The 26,016-nt window shown below is 38.7% G+C and overlaps 1 protein-coding gene across 1 annotated transcript in view; it reads left to right on the top strand.

Moving 5' to 3' along the window:
- Positions 1-26,016, top strand: part of LOC150086952 (uncharacterized) — a 232,040-nt gene that overhangs the window by 81,357 nt on the left and 124,667 nt on the right. The window contains exon 4 of the mRNA XM_090372333.1: positions 11,317-11,401. Within this exon, the coding sequence (XP_090228459.1) occupies positions 11,317-11,401 (85 nt within the window). The remainder of the gene's footprint in view (positions 1-11,316; positions 11,402-26,016) is intronic.

Raw genomic sequence — 26,016 nt, 5'->3', positions numbered from 1 at the left:
ATAGTCTAGGAGGAATTAGTTCAAGAACTTAGCAATCAAAAGGTAATCAGTGCCAAAAGAATAATGACAAAAAAAGACGGAAATCTCATTCCAACTCGTTCCATCATTTTAACTTTTAGTACTCCTGATTTGTCATCCTCAGTAAAAGCTGGATATTTAAACTGCAGAACTCACCCATGCATCCCGAATCCTCTACGCTGTTTTAAATGCCAGAAATATGGCCATTCACAGCAGGCATGCAGAGGTAATGCCATCTGCCCTATTTGTGGAGCAAAAGATCATACACAAGCAGATTGTCCAGCTGCAGTTCCCAACTGCAAAGCCAATCACCCTGCCTTTTCTAAATCATGTGAAATGTGGAAAACCTGTAGGAAAATCCAAAAATACAAAGTAGAACATAAAGTCACATATCCTGAGGCATGGAGACAAATAATGTTGACCATGCTTAGTCCATCTTATGCCTCTTGAACCCAAATTTTTCATACAACTGCAATTCAAACAGATGTGTCAATACCGCCCAACATCTCGCTAGCTAATTGGGTTAAAGCAACCTTATCAACCACTGGAAAAGATAATTCTAAAACCACCAACAACCAACCAGCAATGCCACCAACATTCCAATTAGTATCCCAACTGATACTCTGTTTCAAATGACACAGAAAAATTGAAACCTAATAAAGACTGTAAGGAAACTGATCCACCCACCAACACTATGGAAGTGGATATACACCCAAATTATGAAAAACCTATCCTAGAACTCCGTGCCAATGACACTATGGATACTGGACGCACCTTATTCTCAAAATAAGACCAGAAAAAATGTCCTGCATACAAAAAACAGTCAGATGAATCATCCTCAGCCAAACCAAAATAATGCCTAACAGTAGCATAGCTACCCTTTTTCAGGCCTAGAGGCAAAGAACATGTTCTTAATTAATGAAAATTGCAAAAACAGGAGACAGCCAAAGATGTTGGGAGGATCCTAAGGGCCCTGCTCCAGAGGCAGTTGCCTTGCCTGCCTACATGGCAGCTATGCCACTGATGCCTAACATCATACAGTGAAACTGTAGAGGACTAAGCAGCTATTCTGATGACTTAAGGGATTTAATCTCTCAGTTTAATCCCATAGGTATATGCCTACAGGAAACATTCTTGTCACCCCAAGTTTCGCCGAAATTCTCAAATTATATGATATACAGACGAGATAGGAGCCCAGTCTCCTGTCCGTGAAGGAGTAGCCATTCTTGTAAATTCTAAGATACCATTCAGACCGATCCAATTAAGAACCACCCTAAAAGCTGTGGCAGCTCAGATTGCAGTTGGTATTTCAGTTACCATTGTTTCGGTTTATATTCCGCCATCTCTACCACTTACCCTTTCAGAACTTGGCAACCTTATTACACAACTCCAATTTCCCTTTTCGGTGACTTTAATGGACACCATCCATTGTGGGGATCAGCTACAATGGACAGAAGAGGCAAGTTGATTGAGGAATTTATAAATAATAATGATCTGAATTTATTAAACTCTGGATCTCCTACCTGCATGATCTACTTCTCAAATTGACTTGTCAATTTGCTCATCTTCCATCTTTCCAGTCATGACATGGTCTATATTAACCGATCCTTTTAACAGTGATCACTTTTCAATCATTTGCTGCTTACAAACAGGGATAACACCAAATCCTGATCGACGATCCACTTGGAAGTTTAAAAAGGCGAACTGGGATGGCTATTCTGCTCAAATACTTCTAGACAGACTTTACATTAAAAAAGAACCTATTGATGTAAATACTTGCATCACCAATCAGATTCTGACTGCCACAAATACCTGCATTCCAAAATCCAAGACATATTGCAATCACAGAAATTACTGGTGGAATGCAGATTGCTTCACTGCCAAACAGGGAAAAAACCGAGCTTGGAGTAATTTCCGTAAGAATCCCACCACTAATAACCTCATTGCTTATAAAAGGCTTAAAACAAAAGCAAGGCAAATTAGACGGAAAGCGAAACGAGACTTGTGAATCGCTTTTGCCCTAACAATCACAAAAGACACCAACGCGCACCTCATCTGGAAAAGAATACAGGCACTAAATGGAAAATTCGCTCATCTGCCCTCTCCAATACTTCATTGGAAAGGAAAAGACCTATCTACAGCTGAAGAAGTTGCTAATGCACTTGCAGAATCATTTGCTACAATCTCTGCTTCTGCCTCCTATGCGTCCACATTTCAGAACATCAAAGCTAGTGCAGAATGATATAAAATCAACTTTTTCATGCACCGCTTTTTCCTGTACAACCAACCCTTTATATTCAAAGAATTTCAAGAATCATTCCACAGGCCCAGATGGAGTTCATTACGTTATGCTGAAGCATTTGCTTGAAGATTTGAGTACCGTGTTAATCTTTTATAATCGGATATTCTCGGAAAATGCCTATCCTTCTTCCTGGCGTCATTCATTATTGCCTTACCAAAACCAGGAAAAGATCATTCCTGTGTTGAAAATTATAGGCCAATATCTCTTACGAGCTGCATGGGTAAAATTTTCGAAAGGATGGTTCATACTAAGCTGACTTACATCCTGAAGTCACAGAATCTCCTTCCAGATTATCAATATGGCTTTCGGAAGAATTGATCAACGCTGGACATGCTTATCAAAGCCGAATCTCATATCCGCAATGCCTTTGTCATGAAACAACATCTAGTCATGGTCAACCTAGATCTTGGATAGGCATTTGACCCTACATGGCGTCATGGGATTATTATGGACCTTTACCATTTGGGGCTTAGGGGCCATTTGGCAAAAATAATTAAATTTTCTGCAATTGCGTTCTTTTCAGGTCCGATATAAAAATGTACTCTCACATTCAGGAAGGAGGAATCCCGCAGGGATTATTTTCAATCCGAGTTAGCAGCTTAACACAAGATATCCCAAAAACTGTCGAAACTTACATGTACACAGATGACCTTACCATTTCATGTCAGTCTCAAAGTATAAACACCATTGAATGGCATCTCCGACTTGCCATTACCAAAATACAATCCTGGACTTCACGGTATGGCTACAGATTATCAGAAAAGAAATGCACTCTCACTCACTTTTGCAAGAAATGACCTCTCCATCCCGATCCAGAACTACAAATAAACAATATTCCAATCCTGCTTGTTAGTGCCATTAAATTTCTTGGACTAATATTAAACGGCAAACTGAACTTCCAAGCTCACATTTCTCATTTAAGAAATACATGTCTAAAGCATCTGAATATACTGTGATCAGTCTCGGCTATGTCATGGAGTGCTGATCAGTATACTCTACTGCATCTTTATAGAACTTTAATCCATTCATGGCTAGATTATTGTTGTCCAGTCTATGACTCTGCCAGGAGCACTACAACGTCTAAATGTTGTCCAGCACAGTGCTCTCAGGACTGCGTTGGGCGCTTTTAGAACTTCTCCAATCCCCAGAGTCTTATTATCAAAGCACATGATCCTCCATTATGTCTTTGTAGGAAATCATTACTGCTCCACTATGCTGCTAAGATGCAGAGTCTTCCATCTCACCCCAGTTGGGAGTATCTTTATAATACTCTGGATTTGTTCTGTGAGAGCAAGCCAAATGAAAACAGACCTGCTTCACTCAGGATTAAAGAGCTTTCTCAAAATTGGAATATCAATTTAAGCGATTTTTTTCAGGACACAGCTGCACCTGTTCCACTTTGGACATATGTTTCTGCCTCCCATGATACATATTTTCTGTAGTGGTGAAAGAATACTGTGCCTTCCTTAAATATCAGGCAGTTGCACTTAGCTCACACTACGCTGAACTCCCATGCCTGTAAAATCTACACTGATGGATCCAAAACAGCCAGTACGGTTGGTGCTACTGCTGCTGCAGTTTTTCCTTCTCTAATGGTTACAGCCTCACTACCATTAGCCTGCAGCATCTTCACAGCCGAATTATATGCCATCAAATTAGCACTTAATAAAATTATTGAACTTTCCATCTCACCTGCCATAATTTATACTGACTCCCTCAGTGCTGTTTCTGCCATAAGGAAGAATTTCTCATCCTATCTGGAAACAAATTCATTCTCAGTTATTTTCCTGCAGTGTGTTCAATCATTTTTTGCTCGATCCTTGGCCATTCTGTCAGTCCTGGAAATGAAAGTGTGGACCTTGCAGCTAAACATCCCCAACCAGCTGTCCCAGAACATCCACAGGTTCCTTACACTGATTAGCCTGTTATTCGCAAAGCAAGTTACAACAGCTGGTCACAGATCTGGAAAAGTAACACGAACAAACTTTACCAGATAAAGTAAGAACCAAAGCTGTGGCTCTCAGGCTTTCGACAAAACAGATGAGAGGAAGTGGTACTGTCAAGACTCAGAATTGGACACACTCATTGTACCCATATGTTTCTGCTACTGGAAGAAGATCCACCCCAGTGTTCATCCTGCAACAGTCAACTTACTGTTAGGCATTTTCTCTTTGATTGTCCCTGATATTCAACCATACGGTCTAGCACTTTTCAGTCGATCTCTAGGCTGAACCTCTCACATGATATCCTGGGAAATGAAGCAAACATAGAACAACTTGTAATCTATTTAAAATGTATTGGCCTATACAGGAGTATTTAATTTAACATCTACAGCAGTATATTTTGACTAAATAAACTGAGCAGACACAACTTGGCCTCAGTAGCCCTTGTGTCGTTAAGCCAAATAACAACAACACAACGTATATCGAGATATTACCTTTCTAAAAAAGTGCCACAATACCAGATTTCTGCGTCAGGGGATACAGTGTGTATCTGCTGACCCTACCCTGGCTACACCACTGTAAATACTCTAAACGGTTCACAGGCTACTTTCGACAAGTAACATCCTCCCACCCTCCCACATGTCCATCCTAAATATATCACATATGTAGCAAAACTTATTGTTTCGTATTGCTAGGCAACACCAATTTTCCATTGGCACAAGGAATTTCTCATATCCAATCTTTGACTGCATAACAATTTCTGTAATGCTATTACAGACCAAATTATAACTATTATGTGCTTCAGAGCATTTGATTGCTTCATGTCTATCCAATGCTATCCTAAACTGCTCACATCCTTATTAATTCACTGCACCATCCTCTGTATGTTTTTGTGGCTTCCTTTACAACATCTGTAAAATTATTCCACTACTTGTATTCTCCCTCATATTGTCTTTCCTGTTGAAGGCCATGTAGTAGCCTAGACTTACAAAACTAAAATTCCTGGCTTACCTTTAATAACTGAGACCTCTGTCATTATTGTTCTCCCTTCCATTCGATGATCAATTCCTGCTAATAGTTCCTGTACTGTGATCTCTATTATACAATCAGGATCATGGGGGGGGGTGATTAGGTCCATAATATTCTTGACTGTTCTACTTTCCCTAACATGCTTGTACAGATAGCAGATAATTTAAAAATTTTGACCTGCCATGGTGAGTTTCCTTTCCAATCAATAAGGGAAGGATTTAAACACGTCATAATGTGAGGCACATGCATTTAATACTTGCCCATTCCATCTGTATTTAGCGGTTCTCATCATACTCTTCACAATCTTCTGGTCTCCAGCATACCCCAATTCTCATTTTTCATTTTCTACTACCTCATCACACCACAGATTTATTTCTGGCATGACTTAGTTCTTTATTTGCTCTAATGGTGTACGGGCTGCTTTCAGTAGGTAACGTCTCTTACGTCCTATCTGCCTTTCCTAAATATGTCATATATAGTAGTGTGTGGAAAATTCAAGGGTCAATAATTTGAAATATCAATAATCCAAACAAGCCAGCATTTATATTTTATGCTGGTGCCATAAAATAATTACAGTAAGCACTGGTTATTGTGATCATGTTAGCGAATTGAATTTTGATGCTATTAAACAGCAATTCTAATAATCAAAACGGAGAAATATTATTTTATAAAAATAAAGATATAAAGCACAAATTTTCACTTTTAGTACCTTACCAGTCAACAGAATTAAATGATACATGAAAATCAACAAACAAACTGAATATTGTCCAACTCAACTACTCTTTCGGAAAAGAGTGAGAGATCTGACAACAAAGAAACAAAGTTTGAAAATGGTGCAGCAAAAAATAAGTAATTATTTTCATTAAATTTTCATTTTAATATATGTTATTGTGGCTGAAAGTTCATTTTGTTTTGTTACTTATGAATAAAAATACGTAAAACTTATGTTTTTATTTGTGAACTTACTAAACATTTTTTTTTTTTAGTCTCCAGAACAGTATCTTTGATAAATTTGAAAATCCGAACAAATCAGAAGTCTGAACTACCCCTGGTCCAAATTAGTTTGGATTATTGATGCTCTAATGTATATAGCAGAATTCATTTTGTGTTTTTGGTCAACACAGTTTCCATTATTATGTCATGTTACATTTGCTAAACAGAAGTTCATACTCATTTATTTTATTGACAACATTCCTAGATATTACTATAGATATAGTTCAAACTGTGTTTTTTTGTTGTTTAGTACCCTATCATGTTTTTTAAAGTTATTATAGGCTTTTTGACTGTACTAAGGAAAAAACAATGGGTAACTCTTTGGCTTTGGTGACCTCATAAAATAATTCTTGATGTGTGCAAGTGTTACTTTAACACTATAAAAGTTTCCCTAAACCCTTAAAACTTCTTGAGTGATATTGGCAAAGATCCTTGCACCATCTTTGTTCAAATGTATTCCAGCTCTTCAAAATAAATTCCTATAGATGCCTTTTGCTTACTAAGGTGTTCCATGTTGATAATCTCCAAAAAGCCTTGCAAAGCCCCTGTAGTCAGAATTAACCCATGTAGCTTTTAGGATACATCTTTTAATTCCTTCAGTTACTTGTTTCATTTGGCAATGAAATTTAATTTTAGGTCAGTAACTCCTTACATCAGAGACAGAAAAGAATCATCAATTGATCTAGATTATCTAGAGCAGAGCTGCTCATGTTGAAGGGTCATACTGGTGATTTTTTTGAGACACCATAGGCTTGGTAAATAAAGGGTTGGTTTAATGTCATGTTGTTTTGCTCCATAAGAGCTAGTAAAGATGCATGGAGGCCTCCTCAAAAATAAAGAGTAACTAAACTTCAACATTTAAGCTTAATATGTAATAATATTTAATTATAAATATCAATAAAAGACAAAAAAAAATTGCTATTTAAATTTCTAGAAACTATCTTGAAGATTCTACATGTGTATATTAAAATGATGGAATGCATGTCTGAACAGTCTTGATGTTCTGTGTTATAGGTCCTTATTTTTTCTCTAGGATGTCTAATGTGACTAGTGATAATTTGCAGAATTCTTTTGCAGGCCAGACCAAGCCTGTAGACCATACTTTGCTTATATAGCCTGAACACAGCTATATAAGCAATGAACAGTATGATCTGAATACAGATTTTGTAAGCAGTGACCTCATGGCTCATAGGGGAATTACCAGCATCCATTCCTATCTAAATTATGCAGTCCTATATTGCACATTCTGACTTGTTCTTGTATTAACCACTATTAAAGTAAAAATTTATAAAAATGTCACAATATTCTCATTAAAAGAATGATTATAATTTAATGATGTGAATTTTAATATATATATTATGCTATAATGTAGAATTGAACAAAATGTACAAAAAAACCTCCATGAAATGTACAAAAAAAAAGTCCATTAAGTGCATTTTTAGAAATTTTTTTTTTTTTTTTCTAATCCTAAATGAATTGCTTAGGAATATGTCTGCATCCATCATATCATCAGAAGCCAAGGACATGACTAAAAGATTATCATGCTTACTGGCTTTAGACAAGAATGCTTAATAGCTTTAACCAATTAGCAAGTGCACTGTTGTATTCCATACACTGAAATTACCCAGGCCACACCTAGAGTACCGTATACAGGTCTGGAGGCCTCATTTCAAGAAGGATGTAGAGCTGCTGGAACGAGTACAGAGAAGGGCAACAAGATTAGTGAATGGAACAAAGGGGTGCTCTTACAAAGAAAGGCTTAAGTTTTGCAAATTACAGTGTCTGGAGACTAGGCACCAGCAAGGTGATCTGATAGAGGTGTATAAAGCCTTGAATGGTTTAAGCATGCTCAATGCTGATGGGATTCTTCCTCTAGCTCAGAAAAATCACCTGAGAGGGCATAAATTCAAATTGAGGAAAGACAGATGTAGGATAGACGTGCGGAAATTTGCCTTTAGCCAGCGGGTGGTTGGTTGGTGGAACAGACTTCCATCCCTTGTGGTGGAGGTTGATAGCCTAAATAAGTTTAAGGCTCAGCTGGACAGGTATTTTGAACGAACAGAGGGGTGAAGTGGAAGTGTGTTTTTTTTTTTTTTTTTGGCTGATGCTGCATAAGCTTGCTTTCTTGCATCAAATGCCTCTACTAATGCTAAAATGCTAATGCTAATGCTAAAAATAAAAATGTTAAAGTGACATAAGTGTGAATTTTGGTTTTCCTTTGTTATTAGTTTAACTGGCACCTCCGTAGCCAGGTGGGCAGGAGCAGCAGTGCGTAGCACATGCTTCTTGATTAGACTGGGGTTCGAGCGCGTGAGCCACCAAATACAGAGGATGAGGAAAGGTCAAGGAATGACACCACATATCCCCAAAGCAATATGGCCTTAGTTGCTAATGCTCCTAAAAACCAAATAACAACAACATTAGTTTAACTTTTTATTTGTATCATTAATTCTTTTTTTATTGAAAACATTTGGCCATAAAAAAAAATAAATGTGTTTTAGGTTTTGTAAGCATATCCTTATAATTATCAAACATTCTTAAACAATAATTTAAGATTAGGCAGCATCTTTCTCACTCATAATTGTCGAAAAGTGGTTGATTATATAGCAGCAACTTCAGTTGCTGATGCTGTTAGCCTTACGTTTTACTGCAGCGTCTGGCTGGATTCGATTTTTGAAGCACATGGGCTTTTTATTTATAACGAGATGCTTTCATCTAGTCATAATAATGTTAGACATAGCAACACACTTTCCTCCACATAGTACTGGGGGAGGGGGATATTTTAAAAAAATATATTTATAAATTTATCTGTTTTAAATATAAAAAATGGATTATTCATAATGGATTGGAAATAAAGGTGGCAACAAAAAGTACAATTTTGAATTGTTTTGCCATTTTTCTTCCAAAAAACTGATTGGTGTATAAAATACATCAGTACTCACTAACATTTTTGAATTTAGAATGCCGGCCAATTGATTAAGTATCTTTGCAACCAGTTTCCAAGTTTATGTGGTGCAAAACTCAAAGAAAGCATTTTTTGGGGTGTAATGGATAAGACAATTAAATTCAGATGAACAGTTTGAAGGGACAGCTATAGTTGATAAAGAATAGTTGGTTTCAAGATTGTTTATTGTTTCTTATTAACCAAGAAAGGTAATTATGGAAGTATTTTTGAAAATATGCTTACTAAATTTCAAATTAAGGGAAATTCGAAAAGTCGCTTTACATCCAAATTTTTAATTTGGATGTAAGATGACTGTACTCCCACATAGACTTTTTTCTTTTTTTTTTTTTTTTTTACAGAAAATCTTGGTTCTGTCAGTGTGGAACAGGGCGAAAATTTCACCAAGATACAAAGGAGATGAACAAATGATATGAAGGAAGATGGAAAGTAAACATGATGGCAGGTTGCTGCCTTACTATTATATATATATATTTTTTAAATAAGTAAAATAAATTTATAAAATAAAGAAAAACATACATTCCAATTTGTAGAAAATCCTTATTTATATTACACAAAAAAAAAAAAAACTGATGCCAGTTTTGAAATCACATAGCAAATTTAAAGAAAGTAACATTAACACTGCATTCTGGTTGTGTTATCTGTTCTGTTTCTAGTGGCATCCAAAGTGGTACATGGCATGCTTCAATTATTAACTACCTTGTATATAAATTTGGCATAGTTTCTTGTTTATCTCTGAGCAAATATACCACTCTGTATATAAATATGGTACATATTCTATATCTCTGAGTAATACGGTATTAGAAATAAGAAAGAGCTGATACAAAATAAAAATTATTAGAAACATGCCATACTTGATAAAGGAGAGAACATTAAGAAGATAAGAAAAAAAGACCCCTTCAAAAAAAGTAATAAGTAAACAAAAATCCTGAAATAAGTGTCCTAAACTGATTATACAGGGTGATTCACTACCAGTGTGACAAACTTGCAGGAGGTGTAGGGGACACAAAGACAAATCGGAATCACATAGCATTGCAGGGTCCGAAATGCCTTCATGTGGTAGAGGACGTTGAACGGGAGGTCGCGTGAACAAACAGCGATCCCGCTGGAAGTCAGCATTTGCGACCCCGGTTCCCGAGGCAGTAGGATGGACGAGTATTCAAACATTGAACTGGCCAACATGCACCTCGTGTATGGAGCTGTGGACTGTAACGGGCGTGCCGCTCTGCGCTTGTACCAGGAACGTTTCCTTTCCCGCACAGGCATGCTCCTCGTCATACGATTTTCGCACGTGTGCACAGAAGGTTACGTGAGACTTGTTGTTTCACGAGAGGTACCATGAATCGAGAGCGAACAACGAGGACTCCAGACAATGAGGAGAATGTCCTACGTCTTTCAGAAGGCAATCCGAGTAAGAGTACTCGAGCGATAGGCCAACGATTGGGTATTTCCCAATCCACTGTATGGAGGATACTGTCAACAAACTAAATGAGTTCATACCATCTGCAACACATCCAATCATTGGAGCCTGCGGATTATCCACTCCGGAGGACTTTTGCTACTTGGTTTCTTCAACAGAAATGGTTCGCAAATGCTGACTTCCAGTGGGATCGCTGTTCACGCGACCTCCCATTCAACGTCCTCTACCGCATGACAAAGGCATTTCAGACCCTGCAATGCTATGTGATTCCGATTCATCTTTGTGGCCCCTACACCTCCTGCAAGTTTGTCATACTGGTAGTGAATCACCCTGTATACAATGGGAAATGATTACTCTGTAACATGTATAGAATAATTCTGTGTATTATGACATATTAATTAGTTGTATACATTGCTTTCCAAAATTTGACTAAATTGTGATGCTGTATTACTGCTAATTATTTTTTTTTTAAGAAAATAGTTCTCACAAAAAATTCTGAAAATATGAATTAATTTTCTTTAAATTGTCTATATGCAGTTTGTATATTACTGCTGTCTTTATATATTTAATTATTTATTTAATTATTAGTTTAGTATTTAATTTTTCTATTAAATATGTATCCCATATTTAATATTTGTTTTAAATTTAGGGCTGAGCTGAGTCCACATCTAATTAGTGCAAGTGAAATAGTAAATAAATTTTTGAAAAATCCTGGAGATGCATCTGAAAATTTGGTGAGAATGTTTTTTTGTTATATTTATATAACAGAAAGTAAATCAATTTTAATGGACATATCTGTTGGTTGGTTTGGTTTGGTAGTTGTTGGCGCATCGGCTTCTCTGGCCATATTGCACCTCCCAAGGTTTTTTGCAGTACTTTGATCCAAGCCTGAGGCGGGAATCAAACCCGCGACCTTTGGGTTGCCGGGCAGGTACTTTACCCACTCGGCTAGCCCGGTCGGCTGGACATATCTGTGGCTTTAGAATTAATCAGTATGTTGAGTTTTTAATCTGATTTTTGAAAGTATAAATTAAATTTAAAGGAAGTTTTGCTATTTCATAATGTTATTATTCCAATTTCTTGATCATTTCAGTGGAATTTAACTGTAATATAAATTTTTGGCTTCCTGTATCCATATGAAATTCAGATATCAGAATTGTTTTTTTTTTTTTTTTTAAGACCCTTTTCCTAAGTAAAAAAAACTCTCAGTTTAAGTGAATAAAAATAAATGTCATATTAGAAAGTGTTATCATTGCAAACCTCATTTATCAGTATGGACTGTTCTTAATGGAAAATAATAAAAAGGTCTATAAAGCAATCATGCATTTTTAAATAATACATTTTATAAATAGCAGTCTGAAAGTTATTAAAACTGTTGATGTCTGTGACATGGCTAGCTAGCACCATTTATGTGGCAAGGTGAAGTCATACACTTCTGTGAAAAATGCATAGCCCATTGTTAATTGTGGTACTAGTATTTTGGCTGCCAAAATGAAAACGTAAACTTGTCAAGCCACTTTAGGGCATGTATTGGAATGTAATTCTTTTTTTTTTTTTTAATTAGTAAAAGATAAATTTCTTATGAAAGAAGTTCATTAATTTGCAGAACTAGTTCAAATTACATCTCAACTAGTTCTCTGTCATGAAGGAAATACATTGTAGGCAAAGAAGGGGTGACAACATGATACACAAAAAAAAGCATGAGGAGGATAACCTTGAATAATAAAAAAAAAAAAAAAAAAAAAACTTGTTGTATGTGCTATCTTGGCTCCATAATTCTGTATTAGCTTAGACAAATGATGTTATCCCTCAAATAAAAAAAAGTAACCTTACATTAGTTTGGAAGAGAATTTATTGCAGAAATTAGCACCTTTGAGCATGTGCTTTAAACCTCAGGATGCTGTGTTACATAAGTGATAACGTGTAAAAGTTAGTTTTTTTTCAAGACACTAAATGAGAACTGCAAGTAAAGGACTATATATATAGTTTTCAGATCCATCCTAACTGTTCAACAGAGAAATGCATATGTTCAAAGGAATTGTTTAATTTGGCATCATTAATAATAAAACAAAAAAAGTGAAATGAAACATTATACTAATCCAGTCTTTAGCTCTCTGAATATACATTAATACAGTGTTACATAAACTGCTGCTATGTTACTGTGAGACCTTTAGTGTGATTGGAATTCATCATATAAACATTGTTTCACACTGAGCAATAAAAGAAACAAATACATGTGATCAGTATGTTTTGAATGCCAGCACATACACCTGGCCCTAAAGAAAACTTCCAATAAGTCCAGCATATAAAATGCTCTTAAGTTCACATGCAAAAATACAGTAGTAATTATAACCTATCTTACTTAAAAAGTACTTTTGATTTAATCCCAGATTAAGTTTAAACCAATCTCTGATAAAGAAAATTGGAGAAAAAACCAAGCAGGACTTACCACTAACCCAATCACTGGTAGCCATGAAGGATTGTTCTTTCCCTATGCGTGCAGGATCATTTTGACCTCTCGTGTATCTTTTGAAATATCAGAAAAAAAAATAATTAAAAATTGTTCACTTTTTTGATGCAACCTTTGTTTTCAATCTTTTCTGAACACAACTGTAAAAATCCATTTTGTTTTAATATTAGAAATATATATTTTGAAATTAAAACTACTCCCTTCAGACATGTCAGTGAGTGAAATGTGAATTGAAGTGGACAGGTGTTGAGAGAGCATTACCGATTTGTACTCAGCATGCGCATATATTTAACTTAATTCCGGAATTTTTCCAAATTTTGTGAATTTTGTTAATATATTAGTAATAGCCATATAGTGCAACAAAGCCACAGACTTTTGCTGCACTGGCCGACAAAAAAAAAAAAAAGAGTAGATAAGAAAATACAAATTATTTGCTTCTCTCCTCGCATAGCTAACTATCCCTTTGAATTTATTCAAACTAACATCTTTAACTACTTGTGAAGGTAACCTGTTCAACCAGCAATAAATGACGTGCTGACTAAAAGAACTTCCAAAGTCTAGTCTAAACCTCTTTCCCTGTAATTTGAATTTATGCATTGTAGTTTTGGAGGTCTCTGTAATAGCAAAAATTCCACCTTCATTTTACTAACCCCTCTCAGAGCCTTTCAATCAGATCAACTCTGAGGTGGCTGGTTGTCAAGTTCTGTTGGCCCACATAAATGGAGTTTTTTCTTGTATCATCATCCTTTTTTCTGATCTCACCTTGCAAGTTGCCCTGTTGCCCTTCTTTGGACCCCTTTTTAACAGAGATTTCTGGAATTTTCAGTGGAAAAATTAAACATTTTTCGAAAGCAGAATTAGGAGTTTCAGCTGTGTTGGCAGAGTAAATGAAGAGCACGTTGTTGAAATATTCTGTGGTCTCATCGACCCACGTTAAAAGGTTAACAGATGTCTAATTCCAACCATTTTCTACATCTGCTCACCAGTTATCTGCTTGTGGTATTCAGCTATAATATTCTGAGTACAAGATTAAGCATAATGGATTATAGGTACCTAATTTATGTAAGTTTAGCTGTCATAGAGAATAGTCAGAATTAGCTGTTAATAGTAAATCCTATTTGTTTTTGTTCTTCTCTCCTCCCAAGCAAATACCTCTCTCATTCATTTTACTGATTTCATTCAGGGAATTATACTTTTCAGTTAGATTCCTTCTAACATGTCTGGTTGTCAAACTTTTTAATCCATACTTTCTAAGCCTTTTAGGGACAATAATTAATGCTCCTCCTCATTTTGGTTACCCTCCTTTGAACCCTTTCTGGAAGCTTTCTTTTTATCAATATTCAGATTCTCACCACTTCCTTTATATAGAAAGATAATAACATCCTCCCTACATGCAAAGGACTTATAAAATAATGTCCCTTTCCAACAGCATATTTATGCTGCATAGAAAATTTATATCTAATTATATCATAACTCTACAATAATTAATAGTCTCCAGTTATGTTTAAACCAGAGTTTAAGCATAACCAGAAAGGCAACTCGTTGTGAAGGCATTCACAATATGAGATATAATGAAATTATGCCATTATAATTAACTTTGGTTAATTTGCTACGTATAGACATGATCCATTTGCACTAACTTGTGTGTAAATTTTTCCATACTCAGGCTTTTAGCCCTGAATTTTTGTCTTAAACTAACAAACACCATTTCGCATCTCATATTGTGGGATTATTTTCACAACTGGGTTGAGGAGCAGCAGTGCATAGCACACGCTTCTTGATTAGACCGGGGTTCGAGCCCGTGACCATCAAATACGGAGGATGCAGAAAGATCAGGGAATGACCACCGCATATTCCCGGAGCAATATGGCCTTAGTTGCTAATGCTCCTAAAAAACAAAATAACAAACATAACAACTGGGTTGTCAGCCATTATACTACTGGCTATCTATCCACCCACTGATGAAGGGCAAAATAGCCCAGAAATGGCTGTTTGGGTGGTGATTGATATCCACAGAAAATAAGTAACAGTAGTTTTCTCTATTGGAGATGCGCAACCAGAGAGGCAACTCATTATGAAGCCATCCACAATATGAAATGTAATAACGTACTATTATAATTAATTTCACTTAACTTACTACATATAGACATGATGCATTTGCACTAACTTATGTTTTTAAGTTTTTCTGTAGTCTGAAGCTTTTAACCCTGAATTTGTGAGGAAATTTAACTCTGAAGTTGAGGAAATTAGGCACCAACTCAGCATTCTGATGGGCGTCTATGAGAGTTTGAAGTGTAGGGTGGATGCACTCGAAGAAATGAATAAGAGGGTCCCATCAAGCTCTCAGCTGCCTAAATCAATGCCAGAAATCAGTCCTGTGCATCAGGCAACACAGCAGCAATCTTCAAGGCACAATGCACTGCTCCCACAGGAACTAGTTATTGTTGGTGACTGTTGTCAGGTAGACTGGGAATATGTTATACAAAAAGATAGGTGGAACTGGACCAGGGTATGTCTGCCAGAGGCAAAAATTGATGACATTGTAGAGCAGATATCATCTTTTAAGGGCACAAAATGTGATATTGTTTTAAACATTGACACTAATGACCTTAAGAGTAAGAGACCTGCAGATTTACTTAACAAGTAGTACAGGTCAATGTTGAAAAAATTCACGAACTAGGGTTGAATTTGAAAGTGTCTGCAATTCTGCCCAGATAGGAGGGAGTATATGATAGGAGCTTTGTCAATCAATTCGGCCCTGGAAAGATTGTACAAGGCTCGTGGGGTAGAATTTTTTTCAGCATGGTCTGTGCTTGCTAACAGGAGACTGCTTCTACATGGATAGGATACACTTAAATAGAAGGGGTGCAAGAATATTTGCTGATGCTATCGAGGCAGCGTTAGGTAGGTCGGAAAACTGCTAGTTCGGGGGGGATTCACAGACTAAAAGATTAACAGTAGCTGCAGGTAGAGGTGAAAGTAATATTTGCACTGCTTCTATTGTAATGAGCAGCAGCCTAGAGAGCAATTGGGACTTCAAGAGCTGCTGGAGGTCATCATGGAACAAATAAATACATGCTTTGTGTTAAGGTAACTAAGAGTAAGAACAGGTGCATGTATACTTGCATGTACACCAGTGCTAGAAGTATAATAAATAAATTTGATGAATTTGAAGTGGTAATCAAGGCATCAAAGGCAGATATTGTTGGGATATCAGTGACATGGTGTCACACAGATATAAGCAGGGCAGAATTGGAATTTGGGAGTACGAAGTGTACAGAAAGGCTAGACAGGTTAGGAAGGGAGGAGGGATTATGTAGTTAGTTAAGAAACACACAAAATCTAACAAAGTGCATCTAGTTGACATGGGTGACCAGTGTAATGTTGAGTCAGTTTGGTGTGACACTGGGAAAGGGAAAATGAGAGTAGGAGTGTGTGTTATAGGCCAAATGACTCTGGTGAGTACAATGAACAGTTGTGCTGAGAAATAGTGGGCCAGTAAATCAGAATGTCTTGTAATGGGGGATTTTGAACTTTCCAGATATTGACTGGAAATTGAGTTGGTCACTCACACGCTAGCAAGACTTTTTTGGATTTATTGGAGGATTTTTTTCTATAGCAGCATGTTTGAGGGCCAACCAGAAGGGATAATACTCTTGATCTGATTATCACCAGTGACGATTCATGCATTAGGAATTTGCAGATAAAGGAACCACTAGTTGACAGCAATCATAGTCTACTGATGTGGGATTTACTTAAGGATGTAACTACCATCAAGGGCAAAAGGAAAGGTTTTTGTAAAGGTGACTACGAGTGCTCTCAGGCAGTTTTTGAACTCTATACAGTGGGATCAACTGGTGTTAAAAACAGTGAATTCTAAATGAGAGTCCTTCAGTGAATTAATGTTGGAAGCTACTAGGCTTTTCTTACCAACTAAGAAATACTGTTCAAGATTTAGGCCTAAATAGAAGTCAGATGAACTAATGAGGCTTGTGGCAGAGAAGAAAAATGTGTGGGATGCATAGAAATTATCAGGTGACACAGAAGCCTATGGCACTTATAATCTAATCTGTAATCAATTCACAAAGGAGGTTAGACAAGCAAAGGATGATTATGAGAAATCCTTGCCAAAGGACACCAAGAAAAACAAGAAAGACTTCTTTACTTATGTAAACTCTAGAAGGAAGGGGATGAATCAGATTGATCCACTTGATGTTAGTGGATTGACTATTCATGACTTACTTCCTATTCAAAGGAAGTAAGCAAACCCTTAGCCATAATTATGAGAGCTTCTTTGGACTCAGGGGAGGTACCCATAGACTGGAAATGTGCAAATGTGACCCCAATTCACAAAGGAGGATCAAAGGCTGACACAAGTAATTATAGACCTGTGAGCTTAACTTCTGTTCCAGGAAAATTAATGGAGGCACTGATTAAAGAAGCACTGCAGGATCATTTAGACAAGGCTTCAGTTATAGCTCAGACACAGCATGGTTTTGTTAAGGGGAAGTCTTGCCTGACCAACTTGATTGGATACTATGATGCAGTCACAAAAGAACTGGATGCAGGGAATAACTTTGATATTATATACTTGGATCTTAGAAAGGCTTTTGATACTGTTGCACATGGAAGACTGCTACACAAATTGGAGCAGTGTGACATTGGAGGCAAATTGCTGCTATGGATAAAGGGGTGGTTGAGGGGGAGAAGACAGAGAGTGGTAATCAATGGACACTGCTCATCATGGACTGATGTTATTAGTGGAGTCCCTCAGGGCTCAGTGTTGGGTCCATTATTGTTTTCTGTATTTATAAATGATATTGATGATGGTATATCGGGATTAATGTCCAAGTTTGCAGACGATACAAAGGTTGGCAGGGTTGTCAAGGACACTACTGACACTATGCTGCTGCAACAGGATCTGGAAAGGTTGAGCAGATGGGCTGAGAGGTGGCAAATGAAGTTTAACATTGACAAATGTAAAGTACTACACATGGGAAACAGCAACCCCAGAGCAACGTATCAACTCTGTGGTACAACACTGACAGTGGTAGAGAATGAAAGGGACTTGGGGGTGGTTGTGCAGGCAGATATGAAGTTCTCTGAGCAGTGCAGACGGGCTGCAAGAGTAGCTCATGGAGTATTGTCAATGATATACAGGAATTTTTCCAGCAGGGATAAGGAGGTGATTATTCCATTGTATAAGGCGATGGTCAGGCCACACCTAGAGTACTGTATACAGGTCTGGAGGCCTCATTTCAAGAAGGATGTAGAGCTGCTGGAACGAGTACAGAGAAGGGCAACAAGATTAGTGAATGGAACAAAGGGGTGCTCTTACGAAGAAAGCTTAAATTTTGCAAATTACAGTGTTTGGAGACTAGGCACCAGCGAGGTGATCTGATAGAGGTGTATAAAGCCTTGAATGGTTTAAGCATGCTCAATGCTGATGGGATTCTTCCTCTAGCTCAGAAGAATCACCTGAGAGGGCATAAATTCAAATTGAGGAAAGACAGATGTAGGATAGACGTGCGGAAATTTGCCTTTAGCCAGCGGGTGGTTGGTTGGTGGAACAGACTTCCATCCCTTGTGGTGGAGGTTGATAGCCTAAATAAGTTTAAGGCTCAGCTGGACAGGTATTTGGAACGAATAGAGGGGTGAAGTGGACGTGGTTTTTTTCTTTTTTTTTTTTGGCTGATGCTGCATAAGCTTGCTTTCTTGCATCAAATGCCTCTACTAATGCTAATGCTAATGATCATGCTCAGGTAGCTGATAAACTGAATGAGTATTTTGCCTCTACATTCACACATGAAGTTATTCAATGAGGGGAGGGCAGAAGTTTACTAAACTCTAACAGGGAGCTAAATGATTTTGTAATAACAGAGCAAAGTGGAGGATAAATTGTTGAAGTTAAACATAAAAAAGTCACCTGGGAAAAATGGAATCTATCCAGTTATACTGAAGGAGGCAGTGAGGGAAGTAAGTAAACCCTTAGCCATAATTATGAGAGCATCCTAAGATTACCCCAGGGGCTTGCATCTGGTGAGCATGGGCATGGCACACCCAGGATCCTGAGCTGGATATCATCATTCTTCTCTTTCTTGGTGATTTCCTTCTCTCTCTCTCTCTCTCTCTCTCTCTCCCAAGGTAACTCAATTTTTTTTTGCCTGGTGCAGCAAAAGCCTGAGGCTTCCTTGCACCATATGGCTAATAATGATAATGATTCAGGGGAGGTCCCCATGGACTGGAGATGTGCAAATGTATCCCCAGTTCACAAAGGGTTTTCAAAGGGTGACACAATTATAGACCTGTTTAACTTCTGTTCCGGGGAAAATAATGGAGTCAATGGTTAAAGAGGTGATGCAGGATCACCTAGACAAGACTGAAGTAATAGTTCAGTAAAAGTATTGTTGAAGTTAAATATAAAAAAAGCAACTGGGGCAAATGAATCTATCCGGTTATATTGAAGGAGGCAGTGAGGGAAGTAAGCCAACCCTTTGCCATAATTATGAGAGCATCCTTATATTCAGGGGAGGTCCCCATGGACTGGAGATGTGCAAATGTATCCCCAATTCACAAAAACGAGTACAGAGAAGGGCAACAAGATAGGAAAGAAGTATTGCTTCCTAGCTATGCAGCCAAATTACATAGCATCCCTTTTCACCTCATCTGGACATATCTCTTTGAACCTCAATGGGCGAACTGCTATAAAAAAAATAAACTCAATGAAAACAAACCTGCTGGCATCTGGCTACAGGAGCAAATGCAATGCCGGAACATCTATCTTGGAAATATATGTCGTGCTGCAAATGCAGTACAATCAGTACAAAGGAGTTATCTATGTGATAAAAATCCTTTCTTCAGTGGGGAAAATACTTCCTATTGAATCAAAAACTTAGTTACATGATGCTCATGCATTGGCCAATGCTCAGTCTTTCCCCTCTATGTGGGCACCAGTACGTGGTGGGGGTACCTCCCAGTAATGTTGCTGGACCTCCAGATTAGCATCACTGGGATCTAACGCCCACAGCCTAGGTTCCAGGCTAACATCAGTGGAATCCGGCGTGTTTGCCGTGCGCTGCAACCCGTGGAAATTCGGGAAGGGGGATCTGGTGGTTGAGGGACCCAGCTTCAATACACCACTTTGGCCCCTGCTTCGACAAGATGGTGGCCCTGGAAGGCCCAGTTAGGATCAATTGGCTAGTAGGCTCGCCTGCGACAGTCAACCGTGTCAATGATATGCCCCTACCCTCATGGTCTGAGGGACAGGGTTCAGGCTGGTGGCGGTGTGGGTATGGTGTCTGAGTAGCCCTGGTGTTCCACTCCCGAGCGCATTTATTGCATGCCGGGTAGTGGGCATCCTTTTGGGGCTCCGTGGTGGGTGGGGAGCCCGGGCATTGAACCACTTAAAAACTTCATGAATCCTGATAAACTAATTTATTCTGGGGGCCCCAACCCAATCCCTAACTGAAAATTTGACCGTAGACCAAGAGAACATCACTTCTGCAAAAGACAGAAAAAGGAGCTTATATCAGGTCCAACACCTCAGTTCCTAATAATTCACTCAACTAGTGAGAAGCCTATAGGAAAAATGTCACCCTTCTTTATCTGGAAGGGTTGGCAGGCTCTCCTAAGTCTGTCAAATGGCTTTGGTCGGGTGACATACTTGTAGAAACCAGAAGTGATATACACTCAAAACAGCTCCTCCATGCTACATCTATCAGAGAATGCCTATTACTGTCACCCCCCTACAAGACACTTAACTCATCCTATAGTGTCATTGCAGAATGGGATCTTATGGATGTGACATGAAGAGGAAATCTGTTCTGAGTTAAAAACCCAAGGAGTAACAGTTGTTAAACGTATATTCATGCATAGGGATGGGAAATTAGTTCCCACCAGAAATATTACAGACACTCACAGATGGCTTGTCGTGGAGCCCTTGCATGTACTTGTTGTGGTGCAAAGGACCATGAAACAATATGTTCAGCTGCAAAACCAACCTGCATTAACTGCCAAGAAGAACACCCAGCCTACTCAAGAGCATGCCAGAGGTGGAAACAAGAAAAAGAAATTAAACGACTTAAGGCAGAGCTGAACATATCTTATCAAAGAGGCAAAGAAAATGGTAAAACCTCTAAATACAAATAAACCAACCTACACTCAGAAGGTAGCAGGGAGATGTTCCATCAGAACTCAGACTGAAATGACCATACCACCAAAGGAGAGTCATTCACTCCTATTGCTCGGTACTTGCTAAGTTCAATAAAATTTGCACAAAAGACCAATCAGCGGCCTGTATCTGTACCTCATAATGCTCCACCAGTAAGAAAACAAGTTTCTGGAAGAATAAGAAATCTGACGTACATCCTGGTTCTCAATAAAAAATAGATGTTGAGGGAGTCTTGGTCCTCTTTCCTGGGGAGGATATGGACACGGAGCAGTGTCCATACTTGCCCAGTAAAGATAAATCTAAGATTGACGAAAGTAAGTCCTCAGCACCTTGGAAGCCACCTGATGGAACCACCAAGCCAAAATAATTGCTAAATATCTACAATGGAATTGTCGTGGATTCCGGCAAAATGCAGAAGACATCAAGGCACTCCTTCAAAAGCACAAACTATCTTGCTTTTGCTTACAGGAGACTTACCTAAGGACAAATGATGACCCCAGGATGCATAACATTACTATCATTTGCAAAGATAGAATTGGGGATGGCCCCGCTCACGGAGGAGTCACAATCCTTGTGAGAAGCCATACCCCTTTTCAGTCTCTGCAACTTACTACCAGCATAAGGCAGAAGCAATTCGAATAACAGTGGGCTTTTACTAACCATTTACTCTATATATTTGCCACCTGGTATTGACATCTGCCAAAAAGACCTTGATGATCTCATAATGCAGTTGCCTCCCCCTTTCTTACTTCTTTGGGACTTTAATAGGTATAACACCTGTGGGGTAGTGCTAACGTCAATGGAAGGGGACGACTCACAGAATATGCTCACAAACAATGACCTCTCCCTTCTTAATGTGAGAACAAACATCTTTTTTTCACATGCCTACCCGTACATTTTCTGCCATTGATCTTTCTGTCAGCTCCCCTTCTCTTCTCCCTTCACTTACTTGGGAGGTGGAGGGGAACCTATATGGAAGTGATCACTTTCCTGTGATAACCACCCTAATTATGCATCCTGGGGTCATCATCGAAATCATGACTCAGACCAGAGCAGCAAAGCAAAAGGCTCAAGCTAATGGGAGTGCTGCGGCTCAGAGGAGAACTGAGGGGGGGCAGTTGCCCTCTGAATCACAGCCTTTTAAAATACACTGCTTGCATGATGTTTGTGGGGCAATCGGGTACAGGACATGATATTGCCCCATGGGGGATGTCTTTGTGTGTGCGCGATGCAAGAAGTGTAACAAAATCAGGCAACAACTCAGGATTGTTATGGGCCTATATGACAGCTTGAAGGACAGGGTGGATGCCCTCGAAGGATCTAAAGTGAGGGGCCCATCAAGCTCTCAGCTGCCCACATCAATGCCAGACCTTGCACTTGGTCATCATGCATTACAGCGGCAACCCCCAAGGCAGAATGCACTGGTCCCACAGGAACTAGTAGTTGTTGGTGACTATTGTCACGGAAATGGGGAACATGCTTTGTAAAAAGGATAGGTGGAACAGGACCAGGGTATGTCTGCCAGGGGCAAAGGTTGATGACATTGTAGAGCGGATATCATCTTTTAAGGGCACAAAAGGTGATATAGTTGTACACATTGGCACAAATGATATTAAGAGTAGGAGACCAGCAGAATTTCTTAACAAGTACAGGTCATTGTTGAAAAAAGCTGTGAATTAGGGTTGAATTTGAAAGTGTCTACAATTCTGCCCAGACACGATAGGAGGGAGTATATGATGAGAGCCTTGTCAATCAATTTGGCCATGGAAAGATTGTGCAAGGCTCAAGGGGTAGAATTTTTTTCAGCCTGGTCTGTACTTGTTAACAGAAGGGACTGCTTCTACAGGGATGGGATACACTTAAATAGAAAGGGTGCAAGAATATTTGCTGATGCTATTGAGGCAGTGTTTGGTGGTTTGGAAAACTGCTAGCTTGGGGGGATACAAGGACTAATAGATTAACAGTAGCCATTGGCAGAGGTGAAAGTGATTCTTGCGCTGCTTCTATTGGAATGAGCAGAAGCCTGGAAAACAAGATGCAAGATATTTCAGAGACTGCTGGGAGTCATTGCGGTACAAGTAAACACATGGGTTGTGTAAGGGTAGCTAAGAAAAAGAACAGGTGCATGTATACTTGTGTGTACACCAATGCTAGGAGTTTGGTAAATAAATTTGATGAATTTGAGGTATTGCTCAAAACATCAAATGCAGATATTGTTGGGATATCACAGATGTGGTGTTACACAGATATAAGGAATGCAGAACTGGAATTTGGGGAGTACAACGTCTACAGAAAGGATAGACTTGATTGGAAGGGAGGAGGGGTTATGCCATTAGTTAAAAAACACATAAAATCCAAGGAAGTGAAGCCAGTCGACATCGCGGGACAGTGCAGTGTCGAGTCAGTTTGGTGTGACATAAGCATTGGGAGATCAAAATTGAGAGTAGGAGTGTGCTATAGGCCTAATGACTCTGATGAGTATAATAAACTGTACAGGGAAATAGTGGTCCAGTAAATCAGAGAGTCTTATAATGGGGGATTTTAATTTCCCAGATATTGACTGGAATTTGTGGTTGGTCACTCACACACTAGCAAGGCTTTTGTGGATTTATTGGATGATTGTTTTCTACATCAGCATGTTCGGGAGGCAACTAGAGGGAGTAATACTCTTGATTTGATTATTAGTAGTGATTCTTCATGCATTAAGAATCTGCAGATAGAGGAACCACTAGGTGGCAGTGATCAGTGTGCTGCAGTGGGATTTACTCAGAGGTAACTACCATCAGGGCTAGAGGGAAGGGTTATTGCTTTCGTAAAGGCAATAACCCTTGGGATATCACAGATGTGGTGTTACACAGATATAAGGAATGCAGAACTGGAATTTGGGGAGTACAACGTCTACAGAAAGGATAGACTTGATTGGAAGGGAGGAGGGGTTATCAAGACTACGATGGTCTGAGACAGTATTTAAATTCTATATAGTGTGACCAACTGATGATGTTACCAACAGCAAATTCAAAATGGGAAGCATTCAAAGAACTTATCTTGGAAGATACTAGGCTTTATATACCAACTAAGAAATATTGTTCAAGGTTTAGGGCTTAATGGATGTCAGATGAACTAATGAGACATATAGCAGAGAAGAAAAATGCATGGGATACATATAAATTAACACGTGACACAGAAACCTATGATATAAGTTGATCTGTAACCAAGTTACAAAGGAGGTTAGGCAGGCGAAGGCAGACTACGAGAAATCTTTGGCAAGGAATGCAAAGAAAAACAGCAAAGAGTTATGTAAACTCTAGAAGGAAGGGGATGAATCAGATTGGTCCACTTTATATCGATGGTTCAACTGTTGATGATCCTGCTCAGGTAGGATCATCAACAGAATATTTTGCATTGACATGTGAATACATGAGGAGTTATTCAGCGAGGGGAATGCCAGAGGTATATTCAACTCTGGCAGTAAGCTAGATAATCTTGTAATAACTGAGAGTAAAGTGGAGGAGAAATTGTTGAAGATAAACACAAGAAAGGCACCTGGGGTGAATGGGATCTATCCAGTTATATTAAAGGAGGCAGCAAAGGAAGTAAGCGAACCCTTAGCCTTAATTATGAGAGCTTCCTTGGACTCAGGAGAGGTACCCATAGACAGGAGATGTGCAAATATGACCCCAATTCACAAAGGAGGATCAAAGGCTGACACAAGTAATTATAGACCTGTGAGTTTAACTTCTGTTCCAGGAAAATGAATGGCGACACTGGTTAAAGAAGCACTGCAGGATCACCTAGACAAGACTTCAGTTATAGCTCAGACACAGCATGGTTTGTTAAGGAGTAGTCTTGCCTGACCAATTTGATTGGATAATATAATGCAGTCACAAAAGAACAGGATGCAAGGAGTAACTTTGATATTATATACTTGGATCTTAGAAAGGCTTTTGATACTGTTGCACATGGAAGACTGCTGCACAAATTGGAGCAGTGTGGCATTGGAGGCAAATTGCTGCTATGGATAAATGGGTGATTGAGGGGGAGAAGACAGAGAGTGGTAATCAATGGACACTGCCCATTGTGGACTAATGTTATTAATGGAGTCCCTCAGGATTCAGTGCTGGGTCCATTATTGTTTTCTGTATTTATAAATGATATTGATGATAGTATATTAAGCGTAATGTCCAAGTTTGCAGACAATACAAAGGTTGGCAAGGTTGCTAAGGACACTACTGATGCTATGCTGCTGCAACAGGATCTGGAAAGGTTTAGCATATGGGCTGAGAGGTGGCAAATGAAGTTTAAAATTGACAATTGTAAAGTACTACATATGGGAAACAGCAACCCCAGAGCAACGTATCAACTCTGTGGTACTATGCTGATGGTGGTAGAGAATGAAAATAACCTGGGGGTATTTGTGCAGGCAGATATGAAGTTCTCTGAGCAGTGCAAACGGGCTGCAAGAGTAGCTCATGGTGTCTTGTCAATGATATACAGGAATTTTTCTAGCAGGGATAAAGAGGTGATTATTCCCTCGTGTAAGACAATGGTCAGGCCACACCTTGACAAAGGTTGTCAAGGTGTGGCCTCATTTCAAGAAGGATGGAGAGCTGCTGGAACGAGTACAGAGAAGGGCAAAAAATTAGTGAATGTAACAAAGGGTTGCTCTTACGAAGAAAGACTTAAGTTTTGCAAATTAGAGTGTCTGGGGA

This window comes from Mastigoproctus giganteus, chromosome 4 (genome assembly GCF_048544385.1).
Source record: "Mastigoproctus giganteus isolate SK-2022 chromosome 4, ASM4854438v1, whole genome shotgun sequence".
NCBI classification, from domain to species: domain Eukaryota; kingdom Metazoa; phylum Arthropoda; class Arachnida; order Uropygi; family Thelyphonidae; genus Mastigoproctus; species Mastigoproctus giganteus.
This window is presented reverse-complemented; position numbering and strand designations above follow the sequence as displayed.